Raw genomic sequence first — 18,191 nt, forward strand, 5'->3', positions numbered from 1 at the left:
TGATCTCTTAAGTGGAGACTCCACAGCCTCTGGGCAGTCTGTGTGCTCTGGCACCCTCACAATAAAGATTTTTTTTTTAATCAAATTAGTTTGCTATGAAGAAGATTCCACATTGCTGGGTACAGAGACCGCTGATATGGTTTGTCACAGCACAGCCTTAGTGAGCTTGCTTCCACAGGACTGAAGATACCCTCAAAGAACCTCAGCCTCAGGACTTCGGGCACAGAGCAGGCTGGGATGAGGTGGAAAATGACCAGTAAAACGGCCTCTGAGTAACTGAAGCAGGTCCAGTCACACAACATTAAGACAGCTTTACAAAGGCTGCTAGACCCTACATATTGTTTGTAAAAGGTTAACCCATGCATGCTCCTTTGACTCTGCCAAGTTACTTGGCATTGAGTCAGGCCTTAACATGACATTAGAACTAGACTTCCCATTTCTTAAAACACAGCTCATTTTCTCTAGAATTTTTATTCTCCCTCATGGAAAAATTAATTAAGTATCCATCTCCAGGTACTTCCACACAGGGGAAGACATCTTGCTAGCATAAAACACAAAAGTAAAGAAAAATAAAAATTAATATTATTAAAAATTGCATCAGTTTTTCGGCATTAAATCTACCTTGATTTCTAAACTCCAAATCAAATCCTGAGGAGCTTATGTAATAGATTAAAAAAAAAAAAAAAATCGAAAAAAATTGGAGAAAGCAATGAATTAATTTTTAAATTTAAAACCTTGCTTCCACATCTATAAAATATTTAAGACTTTGGAATGGGAATATCAGAGAGATTTAAATCTGGGACTCCACAGCCACACCTAGGAACAGTTGTTTCTACCAAACTTTTATATAATTTAACGTCCTGGACTTGATTCACAAAACTGAGTATGTGTTTCATCTTTATAGCACATTTGAAGCAGTAAATACTGATCTATAGATGCAGTTTAACTCTCCGTACACATAAAAATGTTTTATTTGTTGTGACAAATATTCCATCCTTGTCTGGAAAAAAAAAAAATTAAAAAAAAAAAAAAGCCAGTACCAGTAATACAAACTACTACTCTTCTAGACAGACCAGTGAACTGCATTGATGCAGAATGACAAGGGGAAGACTCTTCACCAGTCACCAGTCTTCATTAAAGGACAAAAGCAACTGAACAGTTTTCAGGAGATTTAAGGTCAGCTTAAGCAGTCCTTAGTAATCTGCACATTCGGATTTGGCAGTATTTCTGAATGTGTCGGTAGATTCATTTTAACCCCTAGCACTGTGCCCATTAAAATACATCAATGTCCTCTACTCAGCAGGCAGCTGCTATCTGACAGTCTTTTATATAGGGTCAACAAAAAAAACACTGCTTGCAAACTGAGCGTGTCCCAGAAAGGACCTCATCTTTCACCTCTACAGACTTATTTACTTTCTAAGCCACAAAGAATATCTGAAGACTACTCTTAAATAATTAGTATGATCAGATTTTTTACAGCAAAGAAAGAACACATACCAGTGAATACATCTCTAAAAGGTGCTATGTGTCAAGCACCATTACAGCTTTAACCAAAGACACAATCCTATTTGATAATTACATCTTCATCACAGATCTAAGATTTTCAATTTATAGCCACAGTTTAACCTTCAAAGCTCAAAAACTAGAGGTAATACAGCAGGCACTACACATGATGAAATATCAGTCTTAACTAACATAGACTTTAACTCAATTTCAGAAGTGGAATTTTTTTTTTTTTTCTTTTTAAATTCTGAGAGAAATCAAAGTAAAGATGAGAAACACACGAGAATTGTGCTGGCTAAAATCCGGAAGCCAATTTTCCTTCAGCTGTGAGTTTTTAAACTTTCCTAAAAGTAACCAAGGATCTCAAAAGAGAAAAAAAAAAAAAAAAACAAAAAAGTTGTGTTTGCAAAACACATATGTATAAATGTATAATATGCTTTAACCAAAATCCTCTGCTACCTTATCAGCAAATGTTCAGATAGGAAATTTGTCAACATTCAACCACATTATAACTTCCATGTATTTCTACAGCAAAGTGTAAGCAGTAGATGCTTGCAAGAGATGAGTAGTAAGTACCACAAATCCTTTGATCCGTTTGGAGAACATATGGAGCAAAGAGCTCAAATCCAGTTGACTAAGTCTTGGGCTCCCACTTTTTTCCTTTTTTTTCCTGGTGCTCCTGATCCCCTGATGACATTGTGCCATGTCTCTAGGGCATGCATTAATTCTGCCTCTAAATTGTGAAAATTAAGCTTTTCATCCCTCCATAATTCCATTCCACTGACATTGCATCCAGTCAGAAACCTCCATTCAGCGCTAACCAGCCTGGTCCTCCACCCATTTCACTGACATCTTTAGCAGCAGGACGCTGCATCATGTTTTGCTGTTCTGTACTGCAGGTAGTAATGGGCAGAGTATAGTTTCCATATTCAGATCCAAAATACTAGGTTGCAGACTGGATTGCTAATGACCTGCTGCCTCTCCCTTCAGCTTTGCTGAAGTCACTTAGACTTTCCCAAATCAGCAAAACCATTAGCCAGGTGGGAATATTCTTTTCCCTCTCCCTTCACTGAAGTCATTAGAAAAAAAAAAAAAAAAAAAAAGCGTATTGCTCATTTCTATGATCTGTATATGCTCTGTGGCATGTTGGTTTACCTCCTTTTAAGTTACAAATTCAGGCTGTATTTCAAGATGAGATTCCCTGACCAAGAGCATCATCCTTAAAATCAATATAATGTAATAATGGATCAAAGCTAAATACATGAAACCAACATGTACTCAACCGGACAACCATTTCACCAGCACAATTGCTGTGACAGATGGTTTTTGGTGACAATATTCCACATTTTCCTTCTTATGTATAACTTCAAATCACAACTTGTAGGGAAAAAAATATATATCTCTATATCCAACATTGTCAGGAACATTTCTGACAAACAACTGTCAGAAGCAGAATAACTACAGGTTCTACCTTACCCTAAGCACAAAGTGGATAACTGCTCAAAACCCCTTATTGTTCTACTAATGGGAGATGCACTACAGGAGGAAGACATGAGAAAAATTTTATTTGTATACGCAGAATTTACTGGATTCAAAATGCATTTTCTGAGCATGGACATATGGATGAAAAGGAAGGCTCAAATCGTGCTTCATGCTGTTGTTCCAGGTAACTTAGGTTGAAATTTCACTGGCTTCACTATCAAAACTGAATGTACTAATGGTACATATCCTGTAATTTCTCTTTTTTAAAGCGCATCACTCTTTATGAAATTTTGGAAATTTTGCAAACAGAGAGGATAAAAGCAATGAAAAGAGATACATTTGAAAATCTCTTTCATTTTATACTTCTGCATGCCCAGATATACACAGACAAATGGCAGGAGGTAGAAAACAGTGAGATTACCCTGGTGCAACTGAAGGCTGTTTCTCCTCGTCCTGTCACCAGTGAGAAGAGACCAGCACCACTCTCGCTGTAAGCACCTTTCAAATATTGGAAGAGAGCAATAAGGTCTTCCCTCAGCCTCCTTTTCCCAGACTGACAGCCCCAGTTCCTTCAGTCGCTCCATGTAGGGCATATTCTCCAACCAATAGTGGATTATTGTATATTATAACCAAGCATCATTTTGCATTCACATTATCTCTAGGTGTGAGAATCTGGGGTCACAAGGAAAATTTTAATGGAAGAAATTCATTTGAGAAGTTGTGGTATCTCACACAAAGCTTCATCTGATTTAACCAAAGACTACAAATTAATCAGAGGCAATAAGTTCAAGAAATCCTGGATTAAAACCTAAACCTACCCTCTACAGCATGCAGCCTTTTCCAGTAAATAGACAGGATTGGTTTTAAGCTATTGAAAGTCTGTATTTTCTCATTCCTAAAAATAAGCAGTCATTTCAACACTCATTTCTCATCTTCATTCATTTCTCACTCATTTCTTCACTCATTTCTCATCTTCAGAGCTGCATACTACTGGATGCATGCTTCCACCAACTTGAAAAATAATATTATCCTTCATATCTGTATGCAATGCCATGATTCATTGTGTTGACATGGCCTTTCAGCTGAGACACTTGCCTTTTTTTCTGCTGATTCTGAAAATGGCATTGATGGTTTGGAAGATGTAACATTCATCTCCAGCACTTACACATAGATACACCTCACTCTTCCATGGAGAAACTGCTCAAAGATATCAACTGGCCATTACATTAAAACAAATTAAAAAAAAAAAAAAAAGAAAAAAAAAGCCCCATTTTACTTAAGTGTACTGCTGATCCTAGAAACAGGTCTATCTTCACCATCCAGGAAAAATTAGAGACTGCTGTAAAGAAATAAAGTTTCCAGTACAATGCATGTTTCCTTCCACACATCACATCAGTTCAGCCCTTCAGTGATGACTTCACATCCTGCCCCAAAGTGACACAGAGACACAGCAAGTAGCAATATTGTACTTTAGGTCTGTAACAAATAGCATTTATCACAGACTGGTGTTACAGATTATTTGAAAGTAAACTTATTTTGTGTTTAACCCACTTCCAGCTTTGCAACTATTAAAAACGGACTCAGCTGCGCATGTAATTCTTGTACTCCATAGCTAGCAGGAGAGGATAAACATTTGCTAGTGTTCAAGAACTTCCTCCTTTATCTTAAAGGTAAAATCATGGTAATATAACAGGTCAAAGTTCTCAATTCCCTTCTTCTCCCCCATAATTTCTAAAGCGATACAGTTACTCTCCACTCCTGTCCCCCCTATCCACTTCTAAAACATTACTCAATGCTGTAATTATAATCCCTAACAGTCTTAATGATGAAAGGAAACATCTCATGAACTTTTTTTTTCCTTTTAAAATGTAAATGTTTGCCTTCAACACAGACAAAATTGCAAAAACATCCAAACCACTCATTGAAAATCTCATCACTAAAAGCTCAAATAAACCATTCACATGTGCAGTGATGCTTACTGAGACCTGCTACACAATGGTTGATGCTGTCTACTGTACATTGTCTCGTTGTTTGCAGCAGGGACAGCAAGTTGCAATCAAATCAGCATTACACACATCCCCTGAGCCGGCAGAGCTGCCAGGAGCAGAGGATGAGTAGAACAGAAAGACTGGCTTCAAAGGCCTGAAATGCTTACAGTCCTTTCCTGCTGCTGGCTTTCATTCTCAGAGCTGTTAGCTATTCCGTCTGTTGTTTACACTAAATATTCATTAGTGAGACAAGACACAAGTTTGTTTTGCCTTAACATGCCAAAAATGAGGAACAACATCCAGATATGGATAAGAGATAAAATTAGTGCTAGTCACAGGCAACTACTATGCTGAATTCCAACACTGGTAAGACAGAAAAAATGAGCAGGAAAGATTTAGAAAGAAAGTTTAAAGAAATGCCTTTGCCCATAGAAAGGACTTCCATACCTGCAACTTTCATCCCCCTCTCCCTTCCTTCCCATCTGAAGCCTTTTGCATTGCAGAGTTAAGGACTTACATACCATAGCTTACAGCAAGCTTTAAGCCAACTCTACTGTCTAAGCATCAATGACAACGTGCACTGGGACAGATGTTAACTATAGGGTCACTGCTTCCTGATGTATCCAACCCTCCTGCTGCCACCTGACAGCCCCTCGGCCACTTCCCGCCATTTGCAGGACAACAACTCCCCACACTACAGAGGGCCCTTCACTCCTCTTGTCAGGATGCAGTACCCAAATCCCAGTCCTTAGCCGAACAGCAGAATTTAAAACTAACAAAATTTTTTAGTAAATTCTGGAACTGGCTGCACAGGGAGGTGGTGGAATCACCGTCCCTGGAAGTGTTCAAGAAACATGGAGATGTGCCACTGAGGGACACGATTAGCGCATATGGGATAATGGGCTGACAGTTGGACTGGATGATCTTACTGGTCTTTCCAAACTCAGTGATTCTATGAAATTTGAATATTGTTAGTGGGAGAAAAAAAGTTATGAGAAGCTCATCCCCAGTGCAGAAAGTACTGGTGCCTTTCACCCAAAGAGAGGCATTAGGCCTAGAAAACATTACTGGTGCAATGCCCCAGCTGTGCAGCCAAGCACCAGTACAGCACGAGCCCTCTCATCACATTCTTAAAAAAAACAAAAAACAAATATATATATACAAACATATATATATATATATATATATATATACACACATACATACATACACACACACATATATCCCAATTAGTTACCAGACTGCTGTGATTTTTAACACAAACAGCTGACGTCCAGCAAAGTTACATAGCCATCCATACAAACATACTGAGCTGACCAAGGCACTCCCTGGCTGAGCAGATCGACAGTCCCTGAACCTCACCTCCAACATCAGAGTGGAGGGGAAGCAGCAAATAATTTGTGTTCTTTCATGCCATGGAACACTTGCATGAAAATCGCGAAGCATCTAAATATCATGACACATCTAAAATTTAAAGATTGTTTTGTACAAGATGCACTCCAGCAGGAACTGAAGTCAGCTCAAGGAGCCGAGCTAGCTTAATGTGTAACAGACCCTCCTGGCTCAAGTGCCCTAACCCAACCAGCTCGCACCAGTGCGCGGTAACCAGCGTCCGAGCGGTCGCGGAGCGTCGAGCCGCAGCCGGGCGATTCCTAAGGGCACGGCAGCGGCTGGCGTCACGTCCTCGCCGGGAGCCGTGGCAGCTCCTGGAAAGCCGACCAGCGGCACGGAGAGCCCCGCCACTCCAAACCTTCTGCCCGTACCGCCCCGGGACCGGGAACTCTCCGGTAGCTCTCCGTGCCGGCCGGCAGGATTCCCTACTCCTGCACGCAGCTGTGCAACGAGAGAGGAGAGCTAACTGCGCTCGTGCCGCCTGCACGAGCTGCAGCCCCTACCTCGGGCGTGGCGGCGGAGCGGACAAACAACAGGCAGCGTCCCCGGCCCCCGACCCGCCCGTCCCGTGCAGCCCCCTGCTTCCCCCTCTTCCTTTTCCCTCCCTGCCCGGCGACACTCACGCAGGCAAAGCTGGGTGACATAGGCGTAGTAGGACCAGCAGAGGATGCTGGAGATGAAGAGCACGGGCACCCAGTAGAGTAGCCGTTGGCAGCGCCGCCGCACGCCGCCCCAGCCACCCGCCGCCCCGGCTGCAGGCGCCGAGGGCGCCGCCACCGCCGCCATCCCCCCGCACCGCATCCCGACCGCGCACTCCGCGACCCGCGGCCCGGCCGCACATCCCCGCCCCGCCGGGTCCCTCCTTCCGCGCTCCTCCCCCGCGTGGGGCGGCCCTGCCCGCCCATCGCCGTCGCCGCCGGGACGGGCTGGAGGCTCAGCCTTGGGTGCTGCAAGGCTTGGGGGGGCGGTGGATCCCGTGGTTCTTTATGGTGCATCCACCATCTTTTTGCACCCAGGACTGGTGATACTTAACATCCCTTGGAAACGCTTTAAAAACACTTGGACAAGCGTTGCCCGGTTTGCAGGCAGTGTTTCACAGTTAGCGAAAAACCTCAGCTGATCGGTAATGACTACAGGCGTTCAGCAGGCTTTGGGAGGCTGCTGGAGCTCCGGCACCGCGCGGTGCTGGCACGGGATGCTTGGCGGAACGCAGCTGCTGACTCACCCTTCTCAAAGTTACGGGCATCGTCATCAAACAGCCCTGAGGTGTCCCAGGAAATCCAGACTGCCTTACGGGATGCACAGCCGAATCCTGGCTGTGTGTCACAAATGCTGGGAAGGGCCCTGTCCCTGCACGCTGCTTGAAGCTCCCAGAGTGCTGGCAGTGCAGTGAGTGTGGGGAGCTATGGGCACGGGACGTGTCCACACTTGGAAAAAGACTCCATAATGTCCCACGCATGAGACCATTTCTACAGCAAAGTAATGGCAATGCAACTGCTGTTGACCAGAAACAGGATGCGAGACAGGAAAAAAAAAAAAACAACATAAAATATGACATAGGTATGCCAACAGGTTACAAAATATGAGGATGAGTTGTTGGCATGTTTACTACGTTTACAGAAAAAGGAGTTGGCCATATATCTGCAGCATTTTTAATGCAGTGCAAAACCACATGCCCTTGTCATTACAAGATTAGTCAAGGGAATTTCAGCTAGCCTTTCAGCTTACTGGGTAAATGAGCAATACAGAATTACGCACTGAGGGGAAAGTGTAAAGCTATAAAATATGCCATGGCAGGAGATTGCCTTCACCCATTAAAAAAAAAAAGACTGGTGAATGGCTCAGTGGAACCATCTCATCAATGTACAGTTGCTATATCATAGAATCATAGAATTTATCAGGTTGGGAAAGACCTTAAAGATCATCGAGTCCTAACACAGCCTAACCATATTACCCTAACAACCCTCTGCTAAATCATGTCCCTGAGCACCACATCCAAACGGTTTTTAAACACATCCAGGGACGGCGGCTCAACTGCCTCCCTGGGGAGCCTATTCCAGTGCTTAACAACCCTTTCTGCAAAGAAGTATTTCCTGATATCCAACCTAAACTTACCCTGGTGCAACTGAAGGCCATTTCTCCTCATCCTGTCACCAGTGAGAAGAGACCAGCACCACTCTCGCTGTAAGCACCTTTCAAATATTGGAAGAGAGCAATAAGGTCTCCCCTCAGCCTCCTTTTCCCCAGACTGACAGCCCCAGTTCCTTCAGTCTCTCCTCATAGGGCATATTCTCCAAGCCCTTCACAAGCCTTGTTGCCCTTCTTTGGACCTGTTCCATCACTTTAATGTCCTTTCTGTGCTGAGGTGCCCAAAACTGAACACAGCACTCGAGCACTCACCAATGCTAAGTACAGGGGCAGGATGACTTCCCTGGTACTGCTCACCACACCATTCCTGATCCAAGTCAGGATGCCATTGGCCTTCTTGGCCACCTGTGCACACTGCTGGTTCATATTCAGCTGACTGTGCATTGGTACACCAAGGTCCCTTTCCAGCAGGTAGCTTTCCAGCCTCTCCTCCCCAAGCCTGTAGGGTTGCCTGGGGTTGTTGTGACCAAAATGCAGGACCTGACACTTGGCCCCATGCAGTTAACCTTGGCCCATCAATCCAGTCCACCCAGATCCCTCTGTAGTGCCCTTCTCCCCTCAGGCAGATCAACACTCCCTCCCAGCTTAGTGTCATCTGCAAACTTACTGAGGGTGCACTCAATCCCCTCATCAAGATCGTTAATAAAGATGTTAAATAGAAGCAGCCCCAGTAACGAGCCCTGTGGGATACCGCTTGTGACCAGCCACCAGCTGGATTTAACTCCACTCTTTGGGAGCACACAAAGAGCACGCTCTTTGGGAGACCACAACTCTTTGGGCCCAGCCATTCAGCCAGTGTTTCATCCAGAAGAGCGTGCGCCCATTCAAACTGTGGGCAGCCAGCTTCTCCCCCCAGAGAATATTGTGGGGGGACAGTGTCAAAGGCCTTACTGAAGGGGAAAGGGAAGGGGAAGGAAAGGAAAGGAAAGGGAAGGAAAGGAAAGGAAAGGAAAGGAAGGGGAAGGGAAGGGAAAGGGGAAGGGGAGGGAAGGGAAAGGGGAGGGAAGGGAAAGGGGAAGGAAAGAAAAGGGGAAGGGAAAGGAAAGGAAAGGGGGAAGGGGAAGGAAAGGGGGAGGGGAAGGGAAGGAAAAGAAAGGGGAAGGGAAAGGAAAGGAAAGGGGGAGGGGGAGGGGGAAGGAAAGGAAAGGAAAAGGAAAGGAAAGGAAAGGAAAGGAAAGGAACAAAATTCTGTGCTGTGGAAAGACTGGAATGTAATGATAAGAAAATATTCTGCATCGTATGGAATTTACTTATAATAACTTTGAGAGTTTAATATAAATTGCAATGGGGCAATCTAAAACATGAAAGGGAAGGGAACGAATTAAATTATAAAGGTAAAAACATAGCAAATGGTGCTGAAAAACTAAATGTGGTATTCATACACATATTTCAAAAAACAAGAGGATAGGGACCAAAACCAATGTGACATAGACAATAAAGCCACTTAGTTTTATTTAATGAATTTAATTTAATTAATTATGCAAGTCATTGTCAAGCCAAAAGTTTTAATACAAGATTTAAAGGACTTGATTTGAGTATGTTTAATGAAAATATCCATAATTATTCAAAACAGATTTTAAAAGTATGAAGAGTAAAATTACCACTGCCTGAAGGCATGCCCCGTGCTTTATTGGCAAAAGTTATAAGAAGTGAAGGTAATTTAATCCATTTGTGGCTTTTCATACACTTATTTGGAAATAAGTGACAGTAACCTCTCTTAGAAAAGGTGCCTGAGGTGTTGTGTATTTCCAGGGATATAGGGCTGGACCATGAGAAACTGTATGCTTAAGGATGAGTAGGTCATCATATCATACCTGGGGTCTATGGAAAGCTTCTTAGAGGTATCATAATTTTTTTAAATATTATGTGTTGTTATTTAAACAATCACTGTATGCTGTATGTTTGACCTAATTCACGAATGTTCCAATACTGAATTGTTTGTCCCCTCATGGATTTTATGAAGAATACAGAAAAAAAGGAACAGTACTGCATTGTCTTCTGTTCCCTTAACACTCCCAAAGTGCATAGACAGCATCTGCCATGCTGATGTCTTTTTGCTGGCAAAACCACTTTTGTGACATTAGAATTCTCCCATACATCATTTTAAAATGCTGCATATGATGCAGGACATACAACAACACATGACAGGGAAACATGCTAAGCAGTAAAGACTTTATAACCAAGTAATTAATTCTTTAAAGACCTCAAATTACATTGTAGAACTTCTGGTCAGAGGCTCTTTATTGCCCCTCCATGGAAGTGGGCATCTGTAGTCCAGCTTTCTGAATTTTTCGTGGATGGGACAATTCTCCTCTCACTGCGCAGACTCCACAATAATTGAGATTTTTTTCTTTATTTAGTATACTAATAGCTGTTAATTCTTCTTAATATGGCATACTCTTTACTAGAGCTCCAAAATCATGTTCATTGTCATTCAAAATTAGTCTGTTTAGTGAAACAAACAGGCCAACTTCACTTCAATTTGGTCAAGATCAGATAAGCCTGCCTTGGCTGATGCTCATTATCTTGCAGCATCTTTTGATCAGAGTGCAGTAGAGGGTTCTTCCTTTCTGTCCTCACCCTGTGCCTGTCCCTCTGACTCCATGCCCATTGGTTCTACAGCTATACCACTCTCCAGAAAAACCTTCCCTTCTCCTCATCCCTCTTCATGCTGTGGTGAAGCCATCAAAGAGGCTATTTAGCAACAGAAAACCTCAAGAGAGCATATTAAAAGGATTTATTGCATTATGGTGAAAGTAAATCGTGGGATAACCTAAATGGTTAGGTCTTCATGGATAGGTTTCCTGACTGACAGCCTCTCCACAATTACTTGGGCCATGGTGTACTGTTGCTCACACAAATATAGACAGAAAGCAAAGGCAATTGACTGTCTTGTCATGTTGGGAGCTGGACAGTGGGTAGCTGGGTTTGAAGAGGAGGCCTCAGTGTGTTTAGCTTACCCTTTTTCCCTTAGCATCTCACTTGGCAAGGTCCTTATCAGATGGTGATAATGAAACAGGCATTCTCATCTTCCACTGGCTCTGACAGGGAGCTTCCTGCTTTGGGTATAGAAGCAGAGGGTGCCAATAGCACCTCTTTCCATAGGAAACCATCTTCATGTCTTCTGTAAAGGTCTAGGTTAAAAATATTCCTGAGCAAGTCGAAAGCACCACCTTGAGATAAAAGTCACACCACAGTTGTCATTGCTGATGAGTTCTTTCACATTATTGTCAGATCGTGCTGCATTTCTACAATGCCTGTTGTGTATGGGTAGCTGTTAAGAGCATTCTGGTGCACTTCAGAAGTGAGAAACTGAACTAGGAATTCTAATCTTAGCAAGTCATCCAGCTAGAGCAAACAGTAGGATAGGGTCTGTACACATCTTGTGAAATTATGCGAGCATCTTGAAAGTATTTTAACATGTGATAAACAGTTCCTAATCAATCTTGTGAAGTAGTAGAGCAAAATTGAAGGTAATATCAGGGAGGGAGAACGTTTCATGTGGTGGAGATAAATAATCTGTAATTGATAATTTGGCATAAAGAGTCCCTTAAGAGCTCTGTTTTGTAACAGTTTGGAAGGTCATAAAATTTCAAACCAATAAGAATAAAATAGTAAAATGAGCCATAAAAGAAAATAACCAGAACAATGATTATGTAAATGGGCAGTGTTCTCCTTAATGTATATGTGTTTTAAATACCCAAATACTGCAGTGAGAGAGCATTTGTCAGGCTTAGGTTGGGAATTACTTCAGCATCCATTCAGTTTCCTGAGGATTTAATATCCAGAGATGGCCATAGACGTTCACATTTATAGCCCAATCATGAGTTATGACGAGTAGCTGGAAGCACAACATGTGTAAGAGCTATAAAAATCCACTGAACTCTTAAGACTACCATTACAACAACTGAGTGCGGAAAAATAAGACTTCATATTGTGAGCTCATTTTAAATTGTCACAGATTTACTGAATGCTAGAACTGTCTGCAAGCCACAAAGCATGATTCTTCCTACAATGTTATAGTAACTTTCTGATTGTTTTAAGCACACTATTTTAGAAATATAACTTTTTTATTTGGTCAGTTAAAAACTCCCAAACAAGGTATATGCAGAATGTTGTTAGTGCTGAATAAACACACTAACATGCTTTTAAATGAAGAAGTGTTTTTTTTTCTTCCAGTGAATCAAACCAGGAATTTATGGTTTATTGACATTAACATCTTGTCTGTGTAAGCAAGCTGATATGATGGAGTAGTTTCTCAGTCACCAGATGTCCCACGTATTTAGTGAAGCAACAAGAGGAGGAAGGAGAATAGGACAGGAGGGTAACTTTGCTTTCATATCAGTGTAATGCACAGACAGGCAGGTAGAAGCAGGAATCCCCATTGACATAGGTGCACGTTGCTAATTAGTAGCTCTGCAGGGATGTTTTTTGACATTCATGATAGGGAATGTGCTGGTAGCTCCTCTCCAGAGTGCCTATGAGTGGTAGCACACTTACCACATATGGAAAAAGAAATCTTTCAGTAGTGCCTTCTTCATGAGAGACATCCTTAGCAAATGCACGTTGCATCCCAGCTGGAGTTGAGTACCACCTAGGTTCATGGCTCCTAGCTATATGGAAATGAGCCACTTGATAGCCACTCCTGTCTTAAACATTCTAGCCATAAGATATTATTTTATTGAAGGGCTTGCCCAAAGGTGTTCACTCTTGCTCTCCACTCACCCTAGTTAGGTACTTAATTTGCAGTTGTTTGGATACCCAAACCTGACTGCTGTTGTAAGCTTTTCATTTTTTCATTTTTCATACTCTCCACAGGAGAGGCTCACTTAGCTCCTTTTCAGGTAATGAAATCCTTCCTAGTGATTTCTTGAATGCTGTTCCTGGACTGGTACAATACAGTATTTGCAGAGTCTATCGTAAGGCATGTTGTCCAAAGCTGCATTTAGGCTTATTATATCTAATCTTCTGTCACTTCCTGGCAGTAATTTTTTAATTGTGTTGCTTTTCCCTTAAACCTATTCATTTTGAAGTTTTCATTGTCTACTGTTTTGCCTTTTTGCCACTTAAGGTGGGAAAAATAGGAAAAAGTTATACCATTTCTAACCGGCCAATGGGATTCTGCACAATGCAAAAACCATGCAAAAATTCAGCCCTGTGGAGTGCAATGCCCCTGAAGATCTCTTTGTAAGACAGCTTATCTCAGTGACACCATGTGTTGTGGGCACTGTTGGTTTCTGCCCTTTGGCATCTTAGTAGAGAACTATCAGTTTGACAACCAAACATGCGTATGATACAGATGCTTTTATTATTAAATCGGGGTTCTACTGCAGGCGATTGAAACCTGTTTATACGCAGGTAATGCCTTGACAGGGCCGAGAAGCTCCATGCCTTGTTCACATATCTATGTTTGAACATTGTCCAGGAATTAGATACCAGCCCATATTCCCGCTTTCTATTGCCAGAGAGCCACTGAATACGTCTCTGTGCAAAGCACAGTATTTTTTTTCTTTCCTCTTCCCAAGAGTCTGTGAGCCAGGTTTTGGCAATTTGTTCACCATCTTGATGAAACCATACAGAAAATGACAGGATGGAGAACATAAGGCTTTGATAGCCTATCAAGGCGTTTGCCACAAACAGGGACTCCTGGATTCCTGTTCCTGCTCCTTGTGCCATGCTTTGTTGTGTGATTTCAAGTGCAGGAGTACACTCTATTCATAAGCTATGCTGCCTCTGGCAAGAAGCATACTTTGCTAGCACCTAACACAGCAGCACGTGTCTCTGAATCCAGACTACCATCATTCTGTTCTTCATTTCAGCTCCTGGCAAACACATTGAACCCATGGCAGCCCACATGCAGTTCCACATTTGCTGTCAGCAGCCTCTAGTGAACCCCTACACTCAGGGCTGCCTGGTTAACTAGTTCAGCTAGCTTCCTGATTTAAAACAGTTTGCAGTATTTCTGGATCTCATGCAATTCTCTACAAGCACTTGTTAGAAAGTGTATGTGACTACTTTAAGGCTCAGTATCTCGTGGCAGATACTGAGATACTGATACCGTACCTGAAAGGTTGATTTTATTGTTGTTCTTCTTTTACAGCACTGCAGTCAGCAATATACTCTTTTGAATCAAGGTTGTAGCTTCTAAATCAGGGTTAGAGTGAGGTGGCTTCATTCTTTCATAACAGAAATTACACCTCAGGCAAATTACCTAGCACTGCTTAGCAGTAAACCCAGTTATTAAAAAAGCTACAGCTGTTTAAAATGAAGGAGGATTATAAGTCTGTAAATGAAGAATTTGAAGAATTCGCAACGGATGTTATGAAACAGGAGCTGGAACAGTTCCTGTGCAAGGATGTTCATTTCATTTATTTTTTAAATTAAAGTGGACGTGTAAGTACATAACTCAGCTTTGTGTGCTTCAAAAACAAAACAAAACAAAAAAACAAAACCCCAAACACCTGTCCAAAAGTAATAGCTTATTTGCTTAGATTTAATAGAAACATTTTACTTGAACTCAAATATGTTTAATGTGCTGCTGTTTCTATGCGTGTTTACATATATATAAGAGGTATTTTAAATTACAATTTTCAAGTGAGTACTAATGTTTTCTATGCAGCTCTTCTAGTTAACAGTAATGTTCTCCTGTGGGAGGAATTTTTAAGTCAAGGTAGTGGTAAAGAATTAACACTACCCATTCAGGATTAACATACACCCCATGTATTTAATTATATTTTTGTGCATAAGAAGAACTTGATCTATGCAAGGGCACCACCTGCTGACAGCTTCAGGCTGCCAAACAGAAGCTTTCATGGACTTTCAAATATTGGGGAAAATATGGTACGTTCAGACATCACATACATTAGAAAACATATTAGCTCTGGCTCAACTTTAAGGGGAGTTCAGACATGGTATTGCTATAGTTTTGCTTTAGGTTCATTTTTTGAATAGTCAGATTTTGGTCTGATGTTTCTTCTTCTACAAGTATTAGTTTGAAACAGTTACTGGCAAAAGAACTCCAGACATGTCCCCAGAACATGACAGACCATTTATTTGAGACTGTTTGGTAAACAAAGTTTCCACTGTTAGGTGGAAAATAGGAGACCAAATAAGTATAGGAAAGCAGGCCATATGACCAACAACATGCAATTTTAATAATATATACTGCAATGAAGATTAGTTTCAAGTGCATTTATTTTGAAATAAAATACATATTCATATTCTACATTACATATATTATTATTATTATTAAATATGAAAAAAATATTATTAAAAACTAATCTGACATTTTTCACATTCTACTTTATACTCTGTGGCTACAGTTAGGAAACATATAGAAAAATGACAAAATTGTCTCAAGCCAGCCATAAAAGCAAAATGCACTGTTGCCTACGGTAAGGAAGGAGACAAATGATGATGGTGCTACTCTGCCTATTCCAGCAGGAGGATCACTGGTGAGAGGGCAGTAAAGACTGAAGAGGAATGAGGGGATCTCCTTCAATAACTCCCTATCCTTCTTCCCATTTCTGTCCTTCATCACTGAAGTAGCAAACTGGGTTTTACTTGCACTGACAAGAAGCAGTGAGACAGATCTGCGTACCAAGATGATACATTGAATACTTATGATTCCCTAAATCAAAGACAGGGATTATATCTTATCCGTGTCCTGCTGTACCAATTCAAGAACCCCTATACAAATATTTTCTGATTCTTTTCATATTGTCAGTAGTTTAAGGAGGTCAGAGTGGAAATTTAGTATTTATAGTGAAATGTAAATTAAAATAGTGAGCTTCAAAAGCTTTCTGAACTCACTTTTTCTTTAAAGCTACATTTAAAAAGACTAATTAGCACTTCTAATTAGCACTTTTTTTTCTTTCTAGAGGGAAAGTTCTTAAAGAACATTCTGCTTTTCATTTTGTTTTGATTTTTAAACAGATAATTGTTACAATTATTAAGTATTTCTGAACACAGCTGTACTTACATGGATGCTATATATTCTATTTGCATGTGATATAAGATGATATTTGAACGATGTGCACTAAACATAATTTCAAAAAGTTTGCTTATAATCATTTGGAGTAATAAAAGATTTCACAAACTGTAGAGGTTGGAAGGATCCCTGGAGATCATCATTGAGTCTAAGCCCCATGCTAAAGCAGGTTCCCCACAGTGTGTTCAGTTTGAAATATTTCTAGGCATAGATTGTTCCTATACAAATATAGATGTATTTAGCATCCAGCCCACCTTTTCAATAACAATATAAAAATTGTGTTCATGTTTCTTTATAATAGTCACCTTGAAAGGGAGTAAGGAAAAAATACTGCTGCAGAGTAGCAAAGAAAAAAATTAAAAGGAAAACCCAAATGTAACAATGTTTTTATGACTATTTCATTATTATCTAAACATACAGGGCATGAAAGGTAAAGTGGCTACTGACTGCCTGTAGTCTCCATCACCTTAGTACGGCCTAATTTATATCTAGTATTTGATCTGAAATATTTAAATATTAGTAAGTATTGCTCTGTGCTGCTGCATGCACTCATATTTTGTTTTGCTTTTTAATTTGGCACAAACACGAGTTGTTTATTTCTCAGATGCTGCATTCCAGAGTAGTGAATTAGACAACTATAATTTCTACTCAATGCCACGTCTTCATATAAAAGTGCACTATTCACAAGAAACACAATTTTACTCTACCAGAAATATGTAAGTGAATATACACATGGAAATAAGGTTTATAATAAATATTATAAGGTGTGCTACTTAATAGGAATTTGAATATTTTTACTTCCTTTCAACATACTACGCATAAGACATCTTAAAATCAGTACAATTTTTAAAGGATTAGATTAATAAAGATAATAATAAGACTTAGAAAATCTGAACATTATAGTTCATACAGTACCTCTCTTAGGTAAATACCTATCTTTCACATTATAATCAATAATTTTACCATAACAGCTTTGTTAACTTCCAAGAGTAGTTTATACATTCAATTCATATGTAATTTGCGACATAAAACATTTTAATTCCCAATTTAGCACAAACATCTAGTAGTGTTCTTCTGAAAGCAAATTCACAGTGTAAGTTGATATAGGCAGTTTCTCTCCATTGCAGAAATGTTTGCTAAGTCGGGGGTAATACTTATTTTTGTTTTCCTTTATGTGAGAAACATATCTCAAAATAACAACAAATATTCAAAATGCATTCTTATGAAAAAGACTTGTGCCAATCAGAATACAGCTTGTCATTTAAATGAAATACATACTGAAAAGTGGTTGTACGAATTCTATACTTTTAGTGGAGAAGCAGTCCTTTGCTTTCTACTGCAACTGGAAGATTCACGATCTACGTGCGTTAGCCTGTTCTTCAACCAGAGTTTATAGGAATAAATATAGTTCTAACCAGGGCACATAATCCTGCTTTCTCTATCTCAGCATATCTCGTCTCCGAAATTGTTTCCATAGATCTCTGAGATGTTCACTGGTTACAGTCATCACACAAGAGTAATATTCCTTCCAACCATACTTGGGACTCTCCTGTGAAAAGTGAAGAACATGCAATTGGAAAAAGATATTTTTCACTAAATAATACATTAAATTTTACTCGAACTCATACAGACTTGATATATGTTTTAGTATTAAAATCATGGAAGATCAAATACTTCAGTGGCCCAGA

The 18,191-nt window shown here is 40.5% G+C and overlaps 2 protein-coding genes across 8 annotated transcripts in view; both read right to left on the reverse strand.

Annotated features, from left to right (window-relative positions):
• Positions 1-7,255, reverse strand: part of ZDHHC2 (zDHHC palmitoyltransferase 2) — a 33,615-nt gene extending 26,360 nt beyond the window's left edge. For both annotated transcript variants that reach the window (XM_085223072.1, XM_085223071.1), the window contains exon 1: positions 6,989-7,255. In XM_085223072.1, coding sequence (XP_085079198.1) covers positions 6,989-7,166 — 178 coding nt within the window. In that variant the 5' untranslated portion in view covers positions 7,167-7,255. The remainder of the gene's footprint in view (positions 1-6,988) is intronic.
• An 8,285-nt stretch (positions 7,256-15,540) lies between these two features.
• The window catches only part of MICU3 (mitochondrial calcium uptake 3), a 48,574-nt gene continuing 45,923 nt past the window's right edge, over positions 15,541-18,191 (reverse strand). For all 6 annotated transcript variants that reach the window (XR_014883136.1, XM_085223082.1, XM_085223078.1 and 3 more), the window contains one exon: positions 15,541-18,052. Coding sequence is in view for 4 of the 6 variants with exons in the window: in XM_085223082.1 (XP_085079208.1) it covers positions 17,942-18,052 (111 nt within the window). In the remaining 2 variants the exon portion in view is untranslated. The remainder of the gene's footprint in view (positions 18,053-18,191) is intronic.

This window comes from Meleagris gallopavo, chromosome 4 (genome assembly GCF_905368555.1).
Source record: "Meleagris gallopavo chromosome 4, MGAL_WU_HG_1.1, whole genome shotgun sequence".
Classification (NCBI taxonomy): Eukaryota; Metazoa; Chordata; class Aves; order Galliformes; family Phasianidae; genus Meleagris; species Meleagris gallopavo.